Source organism: Sminthopsis crassicaudata, chromosome 1 (genome assembly GCF_048593235.1).
Source record: "Sminthopsis crassicaudata isolate SCR6 chromosome 1, ASM4859323v1, whole genome shotgun sequence".
NCBI lineage: Eukaryota > Metazoa > Chordata > Mammalia > Dasyuromorphia > Dasyuridae > Sminthopsis > Sminthopsis crassicaudata.
In genome coordinates, this window is record NC_133617.1 from 529,971,794 (window position 1) to 529,988,652 (window position 16,859).

The 16,859-nt window shown below is 33.4% G+C and overlaps 1 protein-coding gene across 1 annotated transcript in view; it reads right to left on the minus strand.

The window, feature by feature from the left end:
* Window positions 1–3,126: 3,126 nt before the first annotated feature.
* EPB41L4B (erythrocyte membrane protein band 4.1 like 4B) overlaps window positions 3,127–16,859 on the minus strand; it is a 221,204-nt gene continuing 207,471 nt past the window's right edge. The window contains exons 23-25 of the mRNA XM_074281837.1: window positions 15,830–15,898; window positions 12,689–12,831; window positions 3,127–6,670 (exon numbers count right to left, since the gene is read on the minus strand). Of these exons, the coding sequence (XP_074137938.1) occupies window positions 6,601–6,670; window positions 12,689–12,831; window positions 15,830–15,898 (282 nt within the window). The 3' untranslated portion in view covers window positions 3,127–6,600. The remainder of the gene's footprint in view (window positions 6,671–12,688; window positions 12,832–15,829; window positions 15,899–16,859) is intronic.

Genomic DNA, 16,859 nt, shown 5'->3' on the forward strand with positions numbered 1-16,859 from the left:
TTTTTTCTCTTTTCTGATATTTTTTGGGATAAAATCTTAGAAACATAATAGTGAGATTGAAAATACTTGTGACTCATTGCATATTTCCACATTGCAATTCCAAAATGTGTATCTGCTTGCCCACAATATGTTAAAACCTTCTAATGGGAGAAGCATTAAAATTTTCTCACCATTATGATATATTTTACTCTTCTTGTAAGACTGTAAGCTTTTCCTTTACCAATTTTACTGCAGAATGACTAGGTGCACATATATGCAAAATGTAAATATTCTTTTTAAAAAATCAGCATTATTCAATGCCCTTGTTTACCTTTTTTAATGCTTTCTAATTCAGATTCAACCTCATCGTCAGCTTTTCATGATCTTGTGGTAAATGATAAATTTGGGATCATATTTTTTTTTTCATTTAGAATCATCTAAATATTTCTGGATTAAATGTGTTTCCATTTGGATTTTAAAAAAACTATTTAAGGAGTTCTTTTCTTATTGAAAAATTTTGTCCATTTAAATTAAATGTTATAATTGTCAGGTTTTCTTTTTTTCAGTAATTTCATTAGAAGAGAATATATACTTCCTTATTTATATTTTATCTATTACCTCAAAATTCAACAACTCTGCTTAGTAAGAAAGTTCTTGTCTTATCTTAATAGTATAGATTTCTTTAACTTGGACTTCCATTTTATCAGTGATTGCTTAGTTTAGGATTACCTTTTCTTTTTCCTTGCTCCCTCTCCAGATTACACCTTTCATGACTCCTCTCCTCTTTTCCTGAATTAGTGTATTATTATTAGAATAATTCTTGCATTTGGTTAGCAACTAATTGATCTCGATTTGAGAAGTATGACTTCTTTTAAATATTTATTGTTTCAAATTCTAGGCTTCTTTATTCTTTGAAGGACTTCCTTACTCTGTAAACTTTCAAAAGTATCTTGTTTTTCCAGATACTTATTTCTGGCCTTCACAGAACATTTTGAGTTTTACTGGGTATATAATATCTTGGTTCATAGTCCATCTTCTTTATCTATGTTCTGTGAAATAGTGAAATTTTCTAATTATTTCTTGACATCTTAGAAAATTCTGCTCTGATTATAATTATTATTTTTTGGTAAGAGGATTGTGCACTTTCTCTGTAAGTTTGGGATTCCCTTTTCTCTCTTCCCTCCCCTATAATTGTATTGTTGGATTTTAACTGTGATGTGTCTAGGTATATTAAATATTGGGTTCTTCCAAATTAGGGTTCTATGAATTCTTGAAATTTGTATTCTGCTATTTGTTTGACAATTATGCGAAATTTTCTTTGATCAAGCAGTACAGAAAGGTTTTAAAATCAGTAAAGCAGATTTAAAACTCACTCTGCTAATTATTAACCATCTGACCTTGGACAAACAACTTAGCTTCAAGCTTTGGGCCTCAGCTCTCTCATTTATAAACTGGGGAGGTTGAATTAGCATGAACTAGATAATATTTTAGGTCCAGGCATTTAGATAGTAGTAGATGGAGGAACAAATCTGGAATCAGGAACTCTTCATAATTTCAAATCCAGACTTAGACACTTATTGTGTGACCCTAAGCAAATCATTTAACCTTGTTTGTTTCAATTTTCTCCTCTGTCAAGTGAGATAGAGAAGAAAATGATAACTCACTACAGGATCTTTGCCAAGAAAACTCCAAATGAGGACACAAATAGCTGGTCATGACTGAAAAAAAATCCCCACAAATTTAAGGTCCATTCCAGCTATAAATCTATGGAGTATATGATTTGCTAGAATATGGTATTCATATTTTAAAAAAATTCTAGGATGGCAATGATCCCAAGATTGCTTTATTGTGATTTATTTTTCAGGTCTATCATTTAGATTTTCATGTTATTTTTCTAAGTAATTTGGATAGTTCATTACTTTTTGAATCTGTGTTTCCAATTGCTTTAAAAATTTTATTTTTCATTGTAGTAAAATTTTTTCTTGATTTTTAAAAATAATTTTCTTGAAATCATCTATTATATTCGGCACAATATCATCCTCAAATAGCAGCACTTAAGTGATTTTTCCAACCATAGCAATCCCTTTTCCATTTAGAGTATAGTCAGGATGTCCTCTATTATAATTGTGAACACCTTTAGTATTCTTCTTCCTGTTTTATGCCTCACTTATTAGCAAAAACATAGGATAGAATTATCTTTATGGTTTCATAAATCTTAAGAACCTTACAGTACCTTCTTGATTGAATCAACAATCACTAAAAATAAAGAAGCATAAAAATCCATAAAGACTAAGTAGATGAAAAATGACTAATGACATGCAGTTAGATGGCCAATCCATTGAACTAGTTAATTAGTACATATATACTATGTATATTAGATATATGATATATTATAGATATATGTACTATATCTGAAATAGGCACTATGGATAGATGATGAATTGAGCCTAGACAGTTGGAAGAAGAGAATGAGTTGGATTAAACTTGTGAAATTTTGCAATATTTTTCATGATTCCAAGCTGCTTCCAAACATAAAATCCCAGTTTTTTTTTTTAACACAAATGTTCCCCCCAAGAATGTTATGTTGTGTAACTCTTGGAACACCACAGCTTCCAAGGAATTGTACTTATATATGTAACCCAAAAGTCAACAGAGGGATGGATGGATGGTGGGTACAAGTGGGTTGCATCATATTTCCACTAATGTAGCATAAGCATGTGGCAAGTGTCAGGGTTGCATAAATAGACTTTGCTGCCCTGATATCTATGAAATATAAGAAGTCCTATAGGTCTTTAGCATATTGGATGGATTCTCTGTGGAGGATTTATGTGAGAACATGGATCAGAACTGCCAAGAAAGAGAAGGCATGGCTTTCTTGGTTTCTGTGCCATTGGGAGCAAAATGATGAAATCATAAATCCCCATATTGGTCATTTTTTCATTATTCCATAATTTTTTTTTTAGCATGTTTTCATTCTAGTTTGAATTTTTGATTTGACTTTCTTTAATTCTTCTTTGATTTGGATTTGTGGTATTCTTACCAGTGCTAATTCTTTACTAATTTCTTTGAATGTCTTTTCTCCATTTGAGACCTACCTCTCACTATTGTAAACTTTTAAAATTTGCATTATTTCTTCAGCAAATATAATTTTTATTATTTTGGTACTTTATTCATGTTTAAGTTTTGGTTGACTTTTTTTTTTTATTATTTTCTTATGTTATTTTAAAGTCATTTTACTTCTCTTTCAGATTTCTGTTTGATTTTGGGGGAGGGAGTGTAGGACATATGAGAAGTCTTTCATTTTATAATCTTGCCTGGAAATCTCAAACTAGTTCTTAAAAGCAACTTTATACCATAGACTCTTAGATACTTAGATCAATGTTGCCACTTTGATGATTGCTATTTTCATCTAGTGTGGTCATATCTTGTTTGATAATATTGTTGAGAACAGTTTTGAACTGGCAGTGTTCATTTGTTTTGATTTCGTTAGAAAAAACATAATTTTTAAAAAAGTCTCAGCAATGAAGTAAGGTGGATACCAAAATGACATATAAGACATTCTATGTCATTATGGGAACAGGGAATGTGGAGTCTATCCTGATCAAGCAGTGGTGGTCATTGAATGTTTTAGAACAAGTTGACCGGAAAGCCAGCCAGAATTCTTTTGACATAAAGTTTATGTTGTATAATTTTTTATTTAATAGAACAAGCATTTCTTCTTTGCAATGGTGCCTAGTTTCAGTTTGTTTTTCAGTGCTTTGTTTTCAATTATGTTGATGGTGAGTGGACTGGAAATCATGCTACATGAAAATCAGTTGAAGGATAATTAAGCTGGAGAAGAGACTTGTGGGGGGTCAGAATAGTTGTCATTAAAGTATCTGAAGAATCGACGTATCAGACAGATGGAAGAAGGTTTGGTTCAGCTTGATATATAGAACAATTTCCTAACCAGAGTTGTCCAAAAGTGGAATGGGCTGATTTGTGAGCAGTGAATTACTCATTATTGGAATTCTTCAAGCAGAGTCTAGATGACCACTTGTCAATGAGGTTGTAGAGGAAATTCCTGTTCAGTTACAAGTTGGTACAAGATGATCTCTGAGTTCTCTTCCAACTCTGAGATCCTGTGATTCCATGAAATTAAGAAGTTACTAGATTAAACAACAACAACAACAAAAAATCCCCAACAATGCTCAGTCATTTAGTACTTGTTACTAAATACTGTAGTCACAAATAATCTTGTTTCTTCAATTGCAATGGGAAAAATACAAAAAAAAAGTCCTAAAAATCATCTGTTATATTTACATAACCAGAGCTACCTCTGTGGCAAATGCAATTCCAACACTCTTGCTGTCTATTGACAATCTCCTAAACTGGTTAGATATACAGCAGCACCCCACTTATCTGGTGGTCAGACTTCCAGCAAACACATTCTTCTGGAATAGCTTTTAACCCAGAAATAAGTGGGAAATATATGAAAAAAAGAAACATCAGAGTGCAATATTTTCAAAGCCCATGCACTTCGTTTCACTCATTCCCTTCTCAGGAACAGAGCATATTTGTCTGCAATTCTTGCAAATTTACATGCAGTAGTTGTTTATCTGTTTTTTTCCCCTGGTAGACTTCAATTCTACCTAGAAGATTTTAATTACAGAGTCTGGTGGTGAGCAACAGAAACTCTGGACAGCTGATTAGAAGTGGAGAAGGGTATAGAAGTAGCAGAACTATTAACAATAGAAATAACTGAAAATGGAGAATTGAGGCAGACACGAGGGAGAAGTTATACTTACAGCTAGTGCTCGACAAAGACACATCTCCCCACATTATAAAAGAGCACACTTTATATATCATATACTATATAGCACCTAGAGCTGTCTGGAGCAGCATAGCATGGTATTCCTGTTCAGGTAAAGGCAAAACAACTTGCAACATCTCAACATTCCTTAATGACATTAATGAGTCAAGAGACAGCCGAACAATTCATAAGAAGAGCATAGAAGTCTTTGGGAATTTAGGGAAAGGCAAAACTAAGCTTTGCACACATCAAAAAGTCCCTGAGGACATCACTGTAGTACATCACAGTACAATAACTGATGTTTTTAATGATGACCCGGAGTCATTAAGTCACTAAAAAAAAAGATTAAATTATGCTCAGTTTTCTCTGTTTCCTAAGGCAGAGAAGGATTTAATATACTTTAGAAAGAATTCCATAAAAAGTATTAAAATTTGAACATTTCCTCACTTAATGGGTTAAGCTTCATTTATCTGGAATAGTCACTAATGTACTATTGATTCATTTCCTATAGCTTCCTGATAAATGAGGTGTGACTGCATATGTTTCATTAGTATCAAATTGGCACCATTTAGCTTTAAGAATTGGAAAAAAGAGAGAGAGCATATTATATGTGACATAAACATACAGTACCTAAAATTGAGGGGCAGTGCAGCTTAGTGGAAAGATTTAGAGACACAGGACAGGAATTCAGGTCCCAGCTCTGCTAGTTACTAGCTATGTGACCTTGCAGACTTAACTTTTCTGGGTCTCAGTTACTTAGTCCAAAAAATAAAAGTAGGTAGACCAGATGATCTCTAAGTCCTGTAACTTAAGAGAAAGTTGCATTGGTCCAAGATCCTGCCACAACACAGAGTTTTATAAATAATCTTCCTTTATAGAAAAATCCAAGCAGTCCTTTCTAATAATGCATTATCTTCAAATTATAGGTTTTTTTTTTTTTTTTTTTTTAACGGGACTCTACATTTGTGGGTGCAATACATTTTTATCCATGCCAAACAATTTACTCTTCTCAATTTATTTCCACCTAAGCTATAAGATAAATTGTTAAAATCAAGTATTTTCAGGCATGCTGTGCACACATACCTTTTTATTTCATGGACATGTTTCTAGATAATGATTGATGTGAAGAACTTTACAAGATCTATTTATTTTGTGTGTGCATAAATGAAAATTCAGGGCTAAAATGTTGGGATAATTTTTCTCTCTAAAATGATTTTTTTTTTGGTTTAAAAATTTTTTTTTTGTAACCTCTTTCTTGTTTGGCCAAGAACTCTCCTCGGCATAACTGTGAAAGATACCTCATCTGGATCTTATCTAAATTTTTTATAGTGCAACCTTTATTAATATTCAAGGTGCATATCCATAAAAATGATTCTTTAACAAACGGCAGTAGCTCTGGGCAAATTTTCAGTTATACAAAATCAGGTTTTTCTCTGTCGATATCAAAGGATTCTGCACAACATTAATTTTGGCAGCTATTAACATATGTACAGAAGGATTTCTGAAAAGAAATCAGTATTTTTTTTCCCTGTTTTTCAATTTTCTTTCCCTAGACTTACCAAATCTAGTCTCAGCTGAATTTTGCAGTAGAAAATCCAAATTCTCAGAAGAAAAAAAATGCAATATGTATTCCTCAGCAACACAAGAGTAAAGACTCTTTCAAAGTCAAGCCAAACCAAAGATTAATTTCAGCCAATGGTGGAGAATTCAGCAGAGTTCAACGTACAACACTGTCATGGGGTGTTATGCTGGATGCACACAAAAGCTGAAGAATGTAGATTGACAGAAGGCACCACTCCATTCTCCACTGGACAAAGGGTGAATGATTCTCATAGTTCAGTCATCAACAGTCTTTTCATCATTTTTTCTCTCTCTAGTTCCTGCCGTAGAGTCTCAGCACTGTGTAAGAGTGAATGATATGATTGATACTGAGAATTATAGGATTAGAGACATAACAGCAATTTTTGCACTTAAGAACATAGGCTTATAACATCTAGGGCATAAATACCAAGAGAATAGCACATGGTATCATAAGATCTAAAGCAGGAGGGAAATCTAGAGATCATTTTTATCTAATTCCCTTGTTTTATGAATGAACAAATTAAGACGGCCCAAAGGGTAAAGTAAATTGTACAAGGTCACACAGTAATTGGTAAAGCTAGGATTGGAACTCCAAGCCTCTTAAGTTAAAATTCAGGTGAATTTAGTATGTTACTACTTGGAAAAATAAGTGATGGTTCAAAAGAGTCTTTCAAAGTCTCAGAAACAATCCTAAGAATTCAATTCACTGTGGAAGGAGTGCTGAATCTGAAAGCAGTACAGAGGGTTTAAAGTCTACTTTTTGTGAGACCTTGAACTAATCACTTTCCTGGGGACTCAGTTATATATAAGAGGTAATGTCTGAGCTAAATCAAAGCTTCTTAAACTATGGATTGCATTCCCATATGGGATCATGGGGTCATGAAAAATTTGGCAACAGCAAAAAGTATCAGATATTCTGCCAAGATTTAATTTTTTATGTGAAAATAAATAAGCATATCCATCTCATCAGTATGTCAAATTTGCTTCCATCTTTAATAAATAATAAAATTATATGTATACCAAATAATTGTTTCAAAATACATTTCTTTATGATTTATTTTTAGTAAATGTTTGACTTGTATACTTATTTTATATACCTCTATGCCCACATATAAGCTGCATAAAAATTTCTCTGGTGAAAAAGAGACACGAATAGAAAATATTTAAGAAGGCTTGAATTAAATTACTTCTCAGGTACTTTCTAATTCTAAGATCCTATGATCTATGAACAAACATAGAATCAATAAATAATGAAATCAAATCAATTATGAGAGAATACCATTCCAAATAGTACTCTATTGTCACATTCCCTTATCCTTGCTTTCTTGTTTTGTTTTGGTTTTTTCTTATTAAAGGGCTCTTCTTTTTTCTTTTCAAACTGAAGTATATCTGAAATTCTTGCAAAAGCTTTAGGAACTCATCATAAATTGTCCCACTTCTAAAATCTATGGGGCAAGAAAACAAACAAGAAGCATCTTCCATTTACAGATTAAATTTCTGTTCTCCATGTCCTAATCATAGAAAGAACCTAATGGTTGCCAGGATAGATTTGTCTGCATTAGCATTCCAGGTCAGAAGAACAGAAGAATAAGGTGGGTTTGTTGGTGAAGATGGGAAGAAGAGGAAAAAAAAGTTCAGTAATATGAGGGATTCCAAATGACTAAGGATCACACTTAAATGTTTCTGGCACTTTGCAAGGCTATCATTCAATCCTGAGAATAATAGAATATTAAATGTCAGCATGGTAAAGGATCTGAGGCATGATCTTGTTCAATTCCTTTATTTTATTAAGAAAGAACAATTTGTTGTATACATTAAAGAAAAAACTAATTAAGCATATAAATATATAAACTTTAACATTCATGTGTATAGGCTACATGCCTATAAAATCTTGATGATTGCTCTTTCTATATACTCTCTTCTCTCTTAACTTTTATATTTGTAAATATATATTGACATATATATTTATATATTCCTAGTTCTGCTTTCTTAACTTTCTATTGCTTCATATAAATCTTTCCAAATTTCTTTATATTCTTCAAATTCATTTTTGTGACATCATAACATACATTTTATTTTCAGTCCCTCAATGAGTTATCTAATGGGAGTAGGATATTACATTTGAAAATTTGGTCCTAAATTTTTTCATATGCTAAATTTTTATTTTTTATATTTGCTGAAATATTTCCCCCAGTTATTTTATTTTTAATGTTAATTATGTTGCTTAGTATTGTGCAAGTCTTTAAAAATTTTTTTTCATGTAATCAAATTTGTTTACCTTGTATTAATAGTATAATTTATTCATTTACTACAATATTTAGTGGTTGTCTGAGTTCATCAATGTAGTTATGAAGACTGCAGCCCATCCACGCCTTTCTGTCCTGAACATTTCATGTATGTCTTCCCATAAATCTACTGTATGAATTTTGATTCAGTAGACGAGACATTCCTGGTATCCTCTTGATATTATATGAATATGTAGCACATGAACTGTTCAATTGTTATCTAATTGTCTCTCTTGCTATATGAATGGTCCAGCTTTTTTCTGGTCATATATATCTTGGATATTATCATTTATAAAACATCTTTGCATAATTTCAATAAGTTTCAGGCTTCTTGTGCCCATAATGAACTCCTCCATTGTCCTTTGAGTGATTCTCATTTTCAACTTTTTGGTGACTATACTATATACTAAAACTCATCAAGGAAGTGAGGGAAGAAGCACCTTTATTTATTTTTTTTTATTTATTAAGCACCTACTGTGTACCAGGCACTGCACTAAGTGTGCAAATATTATTTCATTTGAACCTCACAACAATATCCCTGGAATAATATTGGTATTAAAAAGATGGATCTTTGTTTCAGTGAACCTCTTAGGGTTATTGAAAATACAAAATCTCCCAAAGACAATCCATCCAACACTCTCCTGTTCAACTCTAGGCCCAGTTCATTGTCTATTTGTCATTTTTGTACAAGACACATATACACAGAAGATTTACATTCAAATATTTAGAATAGTCTAGATTTTATCCACTTGTTTTTTTCTGTGTAGATAATTAGGCCAAACTCTTTTGGGTGACCCTGAATTTCATTTAAAAGATCCTTCTGCTGTTCTTAATAATCTACCATCATTCTAAGTAATATTTTACAAGCAAGTTTATGTGCAATACTGGGGTTTTTTCTTAGTAAGGAGATCACATTTTACTGCTTGAGATGGGTTCTAGGCTTTTGGCTCCCTCTTTATGGCAACTAACATATACTTTTTTATACTTTTTTTTTTAATACACATGCTTTATTAATCATGTTGGGAGAGAAAAATCAGAGCAAAAGGGGAAAAAAAAAACACAGAAAAAACAAGTGAACATAGCATGTGTTGCTTTACATACAGTCTCCTTAGTTCTTTTTCCGGATGCAGATGGCACTTTCTGTCCAAAGTCTTTTGAGATTGCTTTGGATCACTGAGCCACTGAGAAGAACCAAGTCTTTCATAGTTGATCATCAAACGCTCTTGCTGTTATTATGCATAATAACATATGCTTTTTAAAAGAAATTATTAGCAATTATTGTTATTATCCATTCCTTCTACCATTTTCCAGTTTGAGGTATTAATAGTTTGTTAATAGATCAAGTTTTTTAATTTTTAATTAGTTTTTTAATTGATGCTGTATATTTTTCTCATTTTTACTATTTCATTTAGTTTGTGTTTAGCTTTGAACAGATTTGGGAGTGATTCCCACTTTCAAAATAAGTTATTTCCAGTCTGTGAGAAGAGAATCAATTTTTTTTTTAAGTTAAGTGATATTTGCAAGGCTTTTCCAGAAGTGCATGTGAGTGTGCATATGTGTGTGTGTGTACATACATAAATGTGAGAGTTTTCAATATCTTCCTACATTTTTTTCTATTTCCTTATCTTCTACAAATAATGTTAGCACATGAGCTTCAATTATTTTCATAGTGGTCCTTTTTTTTTCAATACTAAAAAAAACTATGAGATAAATGAATAGCTTATAATAGGATGTTCCTTATTGTTTTGGGAGACACAATAAAAACATTTATTTGCCTCTCAAAGGAGAAACAATGATCCATCCTTCCATTTAATGTCAACTTTTTTTTGTCTTTTTATTTCATTAATAATAAAAATATTGATAGAAATAATTCAGTTCTTACATTGTACTATATATGGGAAAACAATGCTAAGTTTAGCAAACCAATAGCCAAGTTAATGTCTATGAAAATTGATCATAGCAGTTCTTTCTTCCCTTTTCTAATCTCTCTGCAGAAACAGGAAGAGGACAGGCTCAAGGGCCATTTTGTCTCTGGTTCTTTGTGCTGAGGGTTGCTATGACTAAAGAATGCATCTCTAAGTGGCCTGGCTATCAGAGATGATACTTTCCTGCACTCAGCTAAGCTAACCCTCAGAAAGTAGACACAGCTGCTTTCTAACTCTTTCTGGAAGGTTAGAACCTGTCAGAGCTTGCCTTCCACTGACCTAGCCTTTGAGAACCTGGCATCCCTTCCATATTATGATGAGACATTGATTTATATTTAAAATTTGAAAGTTTTCCTGCCCTCCACAGCTGAGAAAAAGATATTATCTTTCTTTAAAATCATTTTATAATAATGTAATTTCTTATTTTTAATCTGTTGATCCAGTTGCAATTTAATTTGTTTTGTGGGATGAGAATCTAAATTTATTTTTATTTGTAACTACTTAATAACTAATCCTGGTTGTTACTGTCTATTGGCTTACCAAACACTAATATTTGGTATGCATTTATTTTAATTTAGAGATTTTTATTGTGTTCCACAAGCAGGGCAGTATGAGGACAAGGCAGAGAGTTAAAGCTGGAGATAGGAAGACACAAGTTCAAATCTTGCCACTCTCATAATAACAATGACTACCATTTATATAGTGCTTGAAGATTCACAGGCACTTAACATTTGTTATTTCATTTGATACTGACAACTTTGTGTGGTAGATGCTATTATGGTGTTCATTTAAAAAAGCTGAAGTCCAGCAGAGAGGCTAATTAACTGCCTAGGATCACCTCACTAGTAAATGTCTAAGAGAGGATTTGAATTCAGGTTTTCCTGACCCCAAATCTATCACTGCATCCACTACACAGCCTAACTGGCTAAGCTATGTGACCCGGAGTAAATAAGTTAACTTCTCTGAATTGTTTTTTCCTCAAGTGAAACATTACCTCTAAGACCACTTGCAGCCCTAGGATCTATTTAAATATCTTTTTTTTTATTGTTTTTGTCAAGTACTAGATATTTTTTATCAAAATTAATATATTTTAAAGTCTAGAAGAGGAAACCCACCTTTATTCACTTCTCTCCTCTAATTTTTGATATGCCTTTCTATTTATCTATAAAAATTTCATTATTATAGTTCTATAAAGAAACCCACTGATATATTAGCTGGTATTGTATTAAAATATTCTTATTCTATTGATCTAACCAAACCATAAATAGCAAATTTCCTTCCAGTTATTTACATCATTATTTCTTTCAGCATGGTTTTATGTCCAAGTTGGGTCTTCTGTTTATTTGTTATACTGTTGCAAATATAATGATGCAAAAGTTCTACTACAGTACTCACTGTGGTGTGTGATGGAGATGATTTAAAAATCTTAAAGTTATGTCACTGGAACAAAAGCTGTGATATGATCTTCCAAAGCTTTAAGGAAGGCCCCTGGGCACCACCTGTGTCTATTATCCAAGGAACAGGTTAGCTAAATATAGAGTGACTCATCACTAGCCTGGTGAAGAGTTACATGGACCTTGGGCAATTTGATCATTGAAAAAACATAAAATAAAACACAAGAAGCCTTAGTTTGGGCCTGGGGATCATAGTTTCTTAATTGTTGTTTTATTTATTATGTTTTTTTTCCATTTTAAAAAATAGAGCTTAGTTTAACTTTCATACTGTTGCTTTTAAATTTATATATGTCTATGTTTACACACACACACACACACACACACACACACACACACACACACACACACACACCACTTGGCTGCACTGAGCAATCTTCTCTGGTTTCTCAGCTAAAACAGAAGAGAGTTAAAGCTTAAGATTTCTAGTAGCAGTGAATAAAATTGCATGTACAACCTTTAAGGAATAATCCAAAATCTGGAGATTGAAACAATTCCACTTGATTTCAGTAAATCAAATTTCAGAAATCTGTTTTTTAAATAATACAAATATCTGTCTTAACTCCAGTGGTGTAAAAAGTGTTATATTTTACATAACCATAAGCATCTGGAACTTAACATAGTCCCTGGCACATAGCAAGTGTTTAATACATGTTTATTGATTGATTGAAATACCTGTCTGGCAGAGAAATAGGCTTTCGGGCAAATATCGTTTGCACTGTTGAGACTGTGTCTGTCAAAGGCCTCATAGTGGCTTTTGGAGTCAATGGAGATGATTTTCCAGCATTACACTGTAATTTGCTTTCTCCAAAGTCTGCCTAAGAATAAAAAAGAAAAGAGGCAATTTATCTTTTGTCTACCATTTTCACCTTGTGAGCTTCTCCATAAGAACTTTGAATAAAATATCTTTTGACCATTTGTCTATTGGAAAATCTTGTTTTTATAAACTTGAGCAAGATTCTTACATAAATGAGAAACTTGGCTGCAAAGATTTTTTTTTCTGAGAAGGCAAAAATAGATTCATGATTTAGACATAAAGGGTGATACTCTAAGCAAACTAGGAGAGCAAGAGATAGTTTATTTGTCAGCTCTTTGGAGAAGGGGGGAATTTATGACCAAAGAAGAACTAGAGAGCACTATGAAATACAAAATGGATCACTTTGGTTACATTTAAAAAAAAAATCTTTGCACAAACAAAACCAATGCAATTACAATTAGAAGTGAAGCAGAAATCTGGGAAACAAGTTTTACAGCCAGTATTTCTAATAAAGGCCTCATTTCTAAAATATATAGAGAACAGATTCAAATTTATAAGAATACAAGTCATTCCCCAATTGACAGTTAAACAATTTTCAGATAAAGAAATTAAAGTCATTTATAATAATATAAAAATGTTCAAAATCACTATTGATTAGAAAAATACAAATTAAAACAACTCTGAGGTACCATCTTACATCTATCAGACTGATTAAGATGACAGGAAAAGATAATGATAAATATTGGAAGGGATGTGGGAAAACTGGGACATTAATACATTGTTAGTGAAGTTATAAATTGATCTACTGATTCTGGAGAGCAATTTGGAACTATACCCAAAGAAAACTATACAACTACAAAAACTATAAAACATACTTTTTGATCCAGCAGTGTTACTTCTGACTCTATGTCCCAAAGAGATAATAAATGCGGGAAAAGACCCCAATATTGAAAAATATTTATAGCACCTCCTTGGTGGCAAGGAATTGGAAATTGAGTGGATGTCCACCAATTAGGGAATGATGAATAAGTTATGGTACATTAATGTATTGGAATACTATTATTTTATAAGAAATGATGAATAGACTGATTTCAGAAAAGTCTGGAAAGACTTACATGAACTGATGCTGAGTGAAGTGACCAGAAATAGGAAAACAAGATTATGTAATGATCAATTATGATAGACTTAGCTCTTTTCAGTAATGCAGTGATCCAAGACAATTCCAATAGACTTGGGTTAGAAAAATGCTATCTACATCCAGAAAAAGAACTATGGAGACTGAATGTGGATCAAAGTAAGGACAATTTCACTTTTTTTGAGTTTGTTTGATTTTTCTTTCTTATATTTTTCCCCTTTTGTTTTGATTTTTCTTTCATAACATAACTAGTATGGAAATATGTTTTAAAATGATTGTACATGTATAACCTGTATCTTGTTTGAGGTCTTGGGAAGGGGGAAGGTAGGAGAGTGAGGGAGGAAAAATTTGGAATGGAAAATCTTACAAAAATGAGTGCTGAAAACTATCTTTACATGTAACTGGAAAAATAAATACTACTGAAGAAAAAAATATTTTCCCCTTCTCTTTTGTTTATCTTTTCTTTTGAACTATTTTATTTTTACAAAACCATTTAAATGTTATGCTATAAAAATTATTCATTTTATCTGACTTCAACTATTACTTCTCTTGCTCTTAAGTGTATTTATCAGACCACAGCTTTTCTCTGGAACTCTAGATCTCCAATTTTAACTGATGTAACTGTTGGCTGGCATTTTGTCCCCACTTATGCTCTCTAGTGGTAGATTAGAGTAGGGTTTCAGAGGTTAAGATGTGTCTAAGGAGTGATTTGCCAGTGTCTCCACTTTTCATCCCCATCTTCTGATGGACCTAACTAATTTATTATTATTATTATTTTTGCACAACTAATTTAGAACAAGGCTCTTGCTTGCTTCAGCCCCAGGAAGTAAAGCAGACTCACAATTTAAATAGGTTATCTTCTTGAGGAAACTTCAGCCAGCAGTGATCTCTTCATTGTCTGAATTCCTGTATCATTTTATTTATACTTCTCTTAATGCACTTAATGTACTTTTCAATTCCTTTTTTAGCTTAACAAGGCCGAGGTCTCCCATTTCATGCAGTGCCATCTCCAATCGTCTTGATCTATATTTGGTGGCTAGACCTAGATGGCTCTGGAGGGGAAAGTGAGGCAGGGGACCTTGCCCAGCCCTCCTTCATAAATTCAATTCACTTGCATGTCAAGGAATCACTTCCCTAAATGAATTCTTCCTTTTATTATCACTATAGTTCTTTCTCCTAGAGAATTGCAGCTAATTATACCTGGCAGGCTGCTGTATATGTTATTTGGGGATTTTTGTGCAGCTATAGCAGGTTCAGGCTCTTTCAACTCCTGAGATGCAGTAAAATCACATACTCTAGAGGACCAGTCTCTAAAGTGAGAGAAGTGTTTTGGCCCAAAAGAATAGGATGAGATCAACCAAGTGGACATTTGGCTTTTGCTTAAAGAACTCTAATGAGGGATAACGTGCCAACAAAACCCATTCCACCTTTGTTTAGCTGTAACCATTAGAAAAACTTCCTGAAATTTGCCTGCTTGCATTTCTCCCACAAATGCAGGAGGAGAAACCGCTGGCTCTGTTACCACTTCACTCTCTCACGTGATTTCTCAGAACTACTGCATCTCAGGAGTTGAAAGAGACTTAATCTGCTGTAGCTGAACAAAAATCCCCTATATAATGTGCAGTTAGGTCATTTGGGTGATCTTGAGCAACTGACTTGAACTCTCTGACCCTCTGCTTCCTCATCTGTAAGATAAGAAGGTTGGCTTAGATGGCCATCCTATAGTCACACAGGCTCTAATTGGTGGAGCTTAAACTAAAATGCAGGTTTTCTGCCAAGTGAATTGCTCTTTCCGAATTTGGCTTGTGTTTTATAGAGACATTTGGCATGATTTTCTGATATTCTATTTTTGGAGTGGAAGAGACTCATTCTGATTTGGGGATGATGTTTTAGAAACACATTTTCTGTTGTAGTTTCTACTTACAATTAGCTGTGGTGCTGTTGTGAAAGGATCCAAAAAGGGATTAGATGTATCAGCAGGGAACGTCTTTATCTTTCAAAAAAAAGACATAAAAGGAAAGGATATTATTTTTATTGCACAAAACTAAAGGTGAAATTGAGTATTTCATCTATAACACTATGTTTTAGAATGTAAAACTGAATCAGTCCATGATAGTGAAAAAATATAAAAGTAAAACCTCAAAACATAGATACTCAAAGAACAAAGGTGAAGAGCTAACTAGGTGGCTTCATCCATGCAATTAGACTGTTGTGCAACCATAAGAACAATACCTTGATTTGTATTCATGCTTACCTGATGGAGGGCCGGTGGTTGGTCTCATCACAGAGAATACCCCTCATCAGGGTTTTCTTCATTGTCACAGGGATCACCAGGCATGCTGGGTCCCAGTGGCAAGACAAGGCTCTCTACATAAGAGGGTCACATTTGTTGTTGAAAAGACTTACTCAAAAATTGGGGGGGGGTAAATAATGAGGAAAAAGCTACTTGGATTCTGCTCATTACTGAAGGCAGTGAATTAGTTCAAGAGCCTGGTGGCCCCAGTGCCATGACAGTCCCCTGTGGAGGACACTGAAGATGCATTTCCTGTAGATAAACTGGGTTATGGGGGTGACCTTCCTAACTGGAAGCAGAATCTGCAGTCAGAGCATTCAAACTATGGTTGATTAATGTTTGCTAATCCATATTCAGGAACTTCAGAGTGGTTCTCTTGACACTCTAAGGAGTGAGTCAGGATTGGAGTATGTAAGATATTATAGGTAGAACAGTTCTAAAAATCACGAGGTTCCTAAGGATGTGGGGGACTAGTTCTGGTGCTAATCCGAGGATTTTCACCTCTTTTGAAGGAGTCCCAAGATGGCCTCAATAGGGGCTCTCTGGCTGTCCGCCTCTCCAAATGCTCTTTGCACCTTCATCTTGCCTTTGTACTTTACCAGTTAAACACAGCAATCAGTGCATCATTGCAACATTCTTGGTGCAGGTAGGAGGGGAAGGG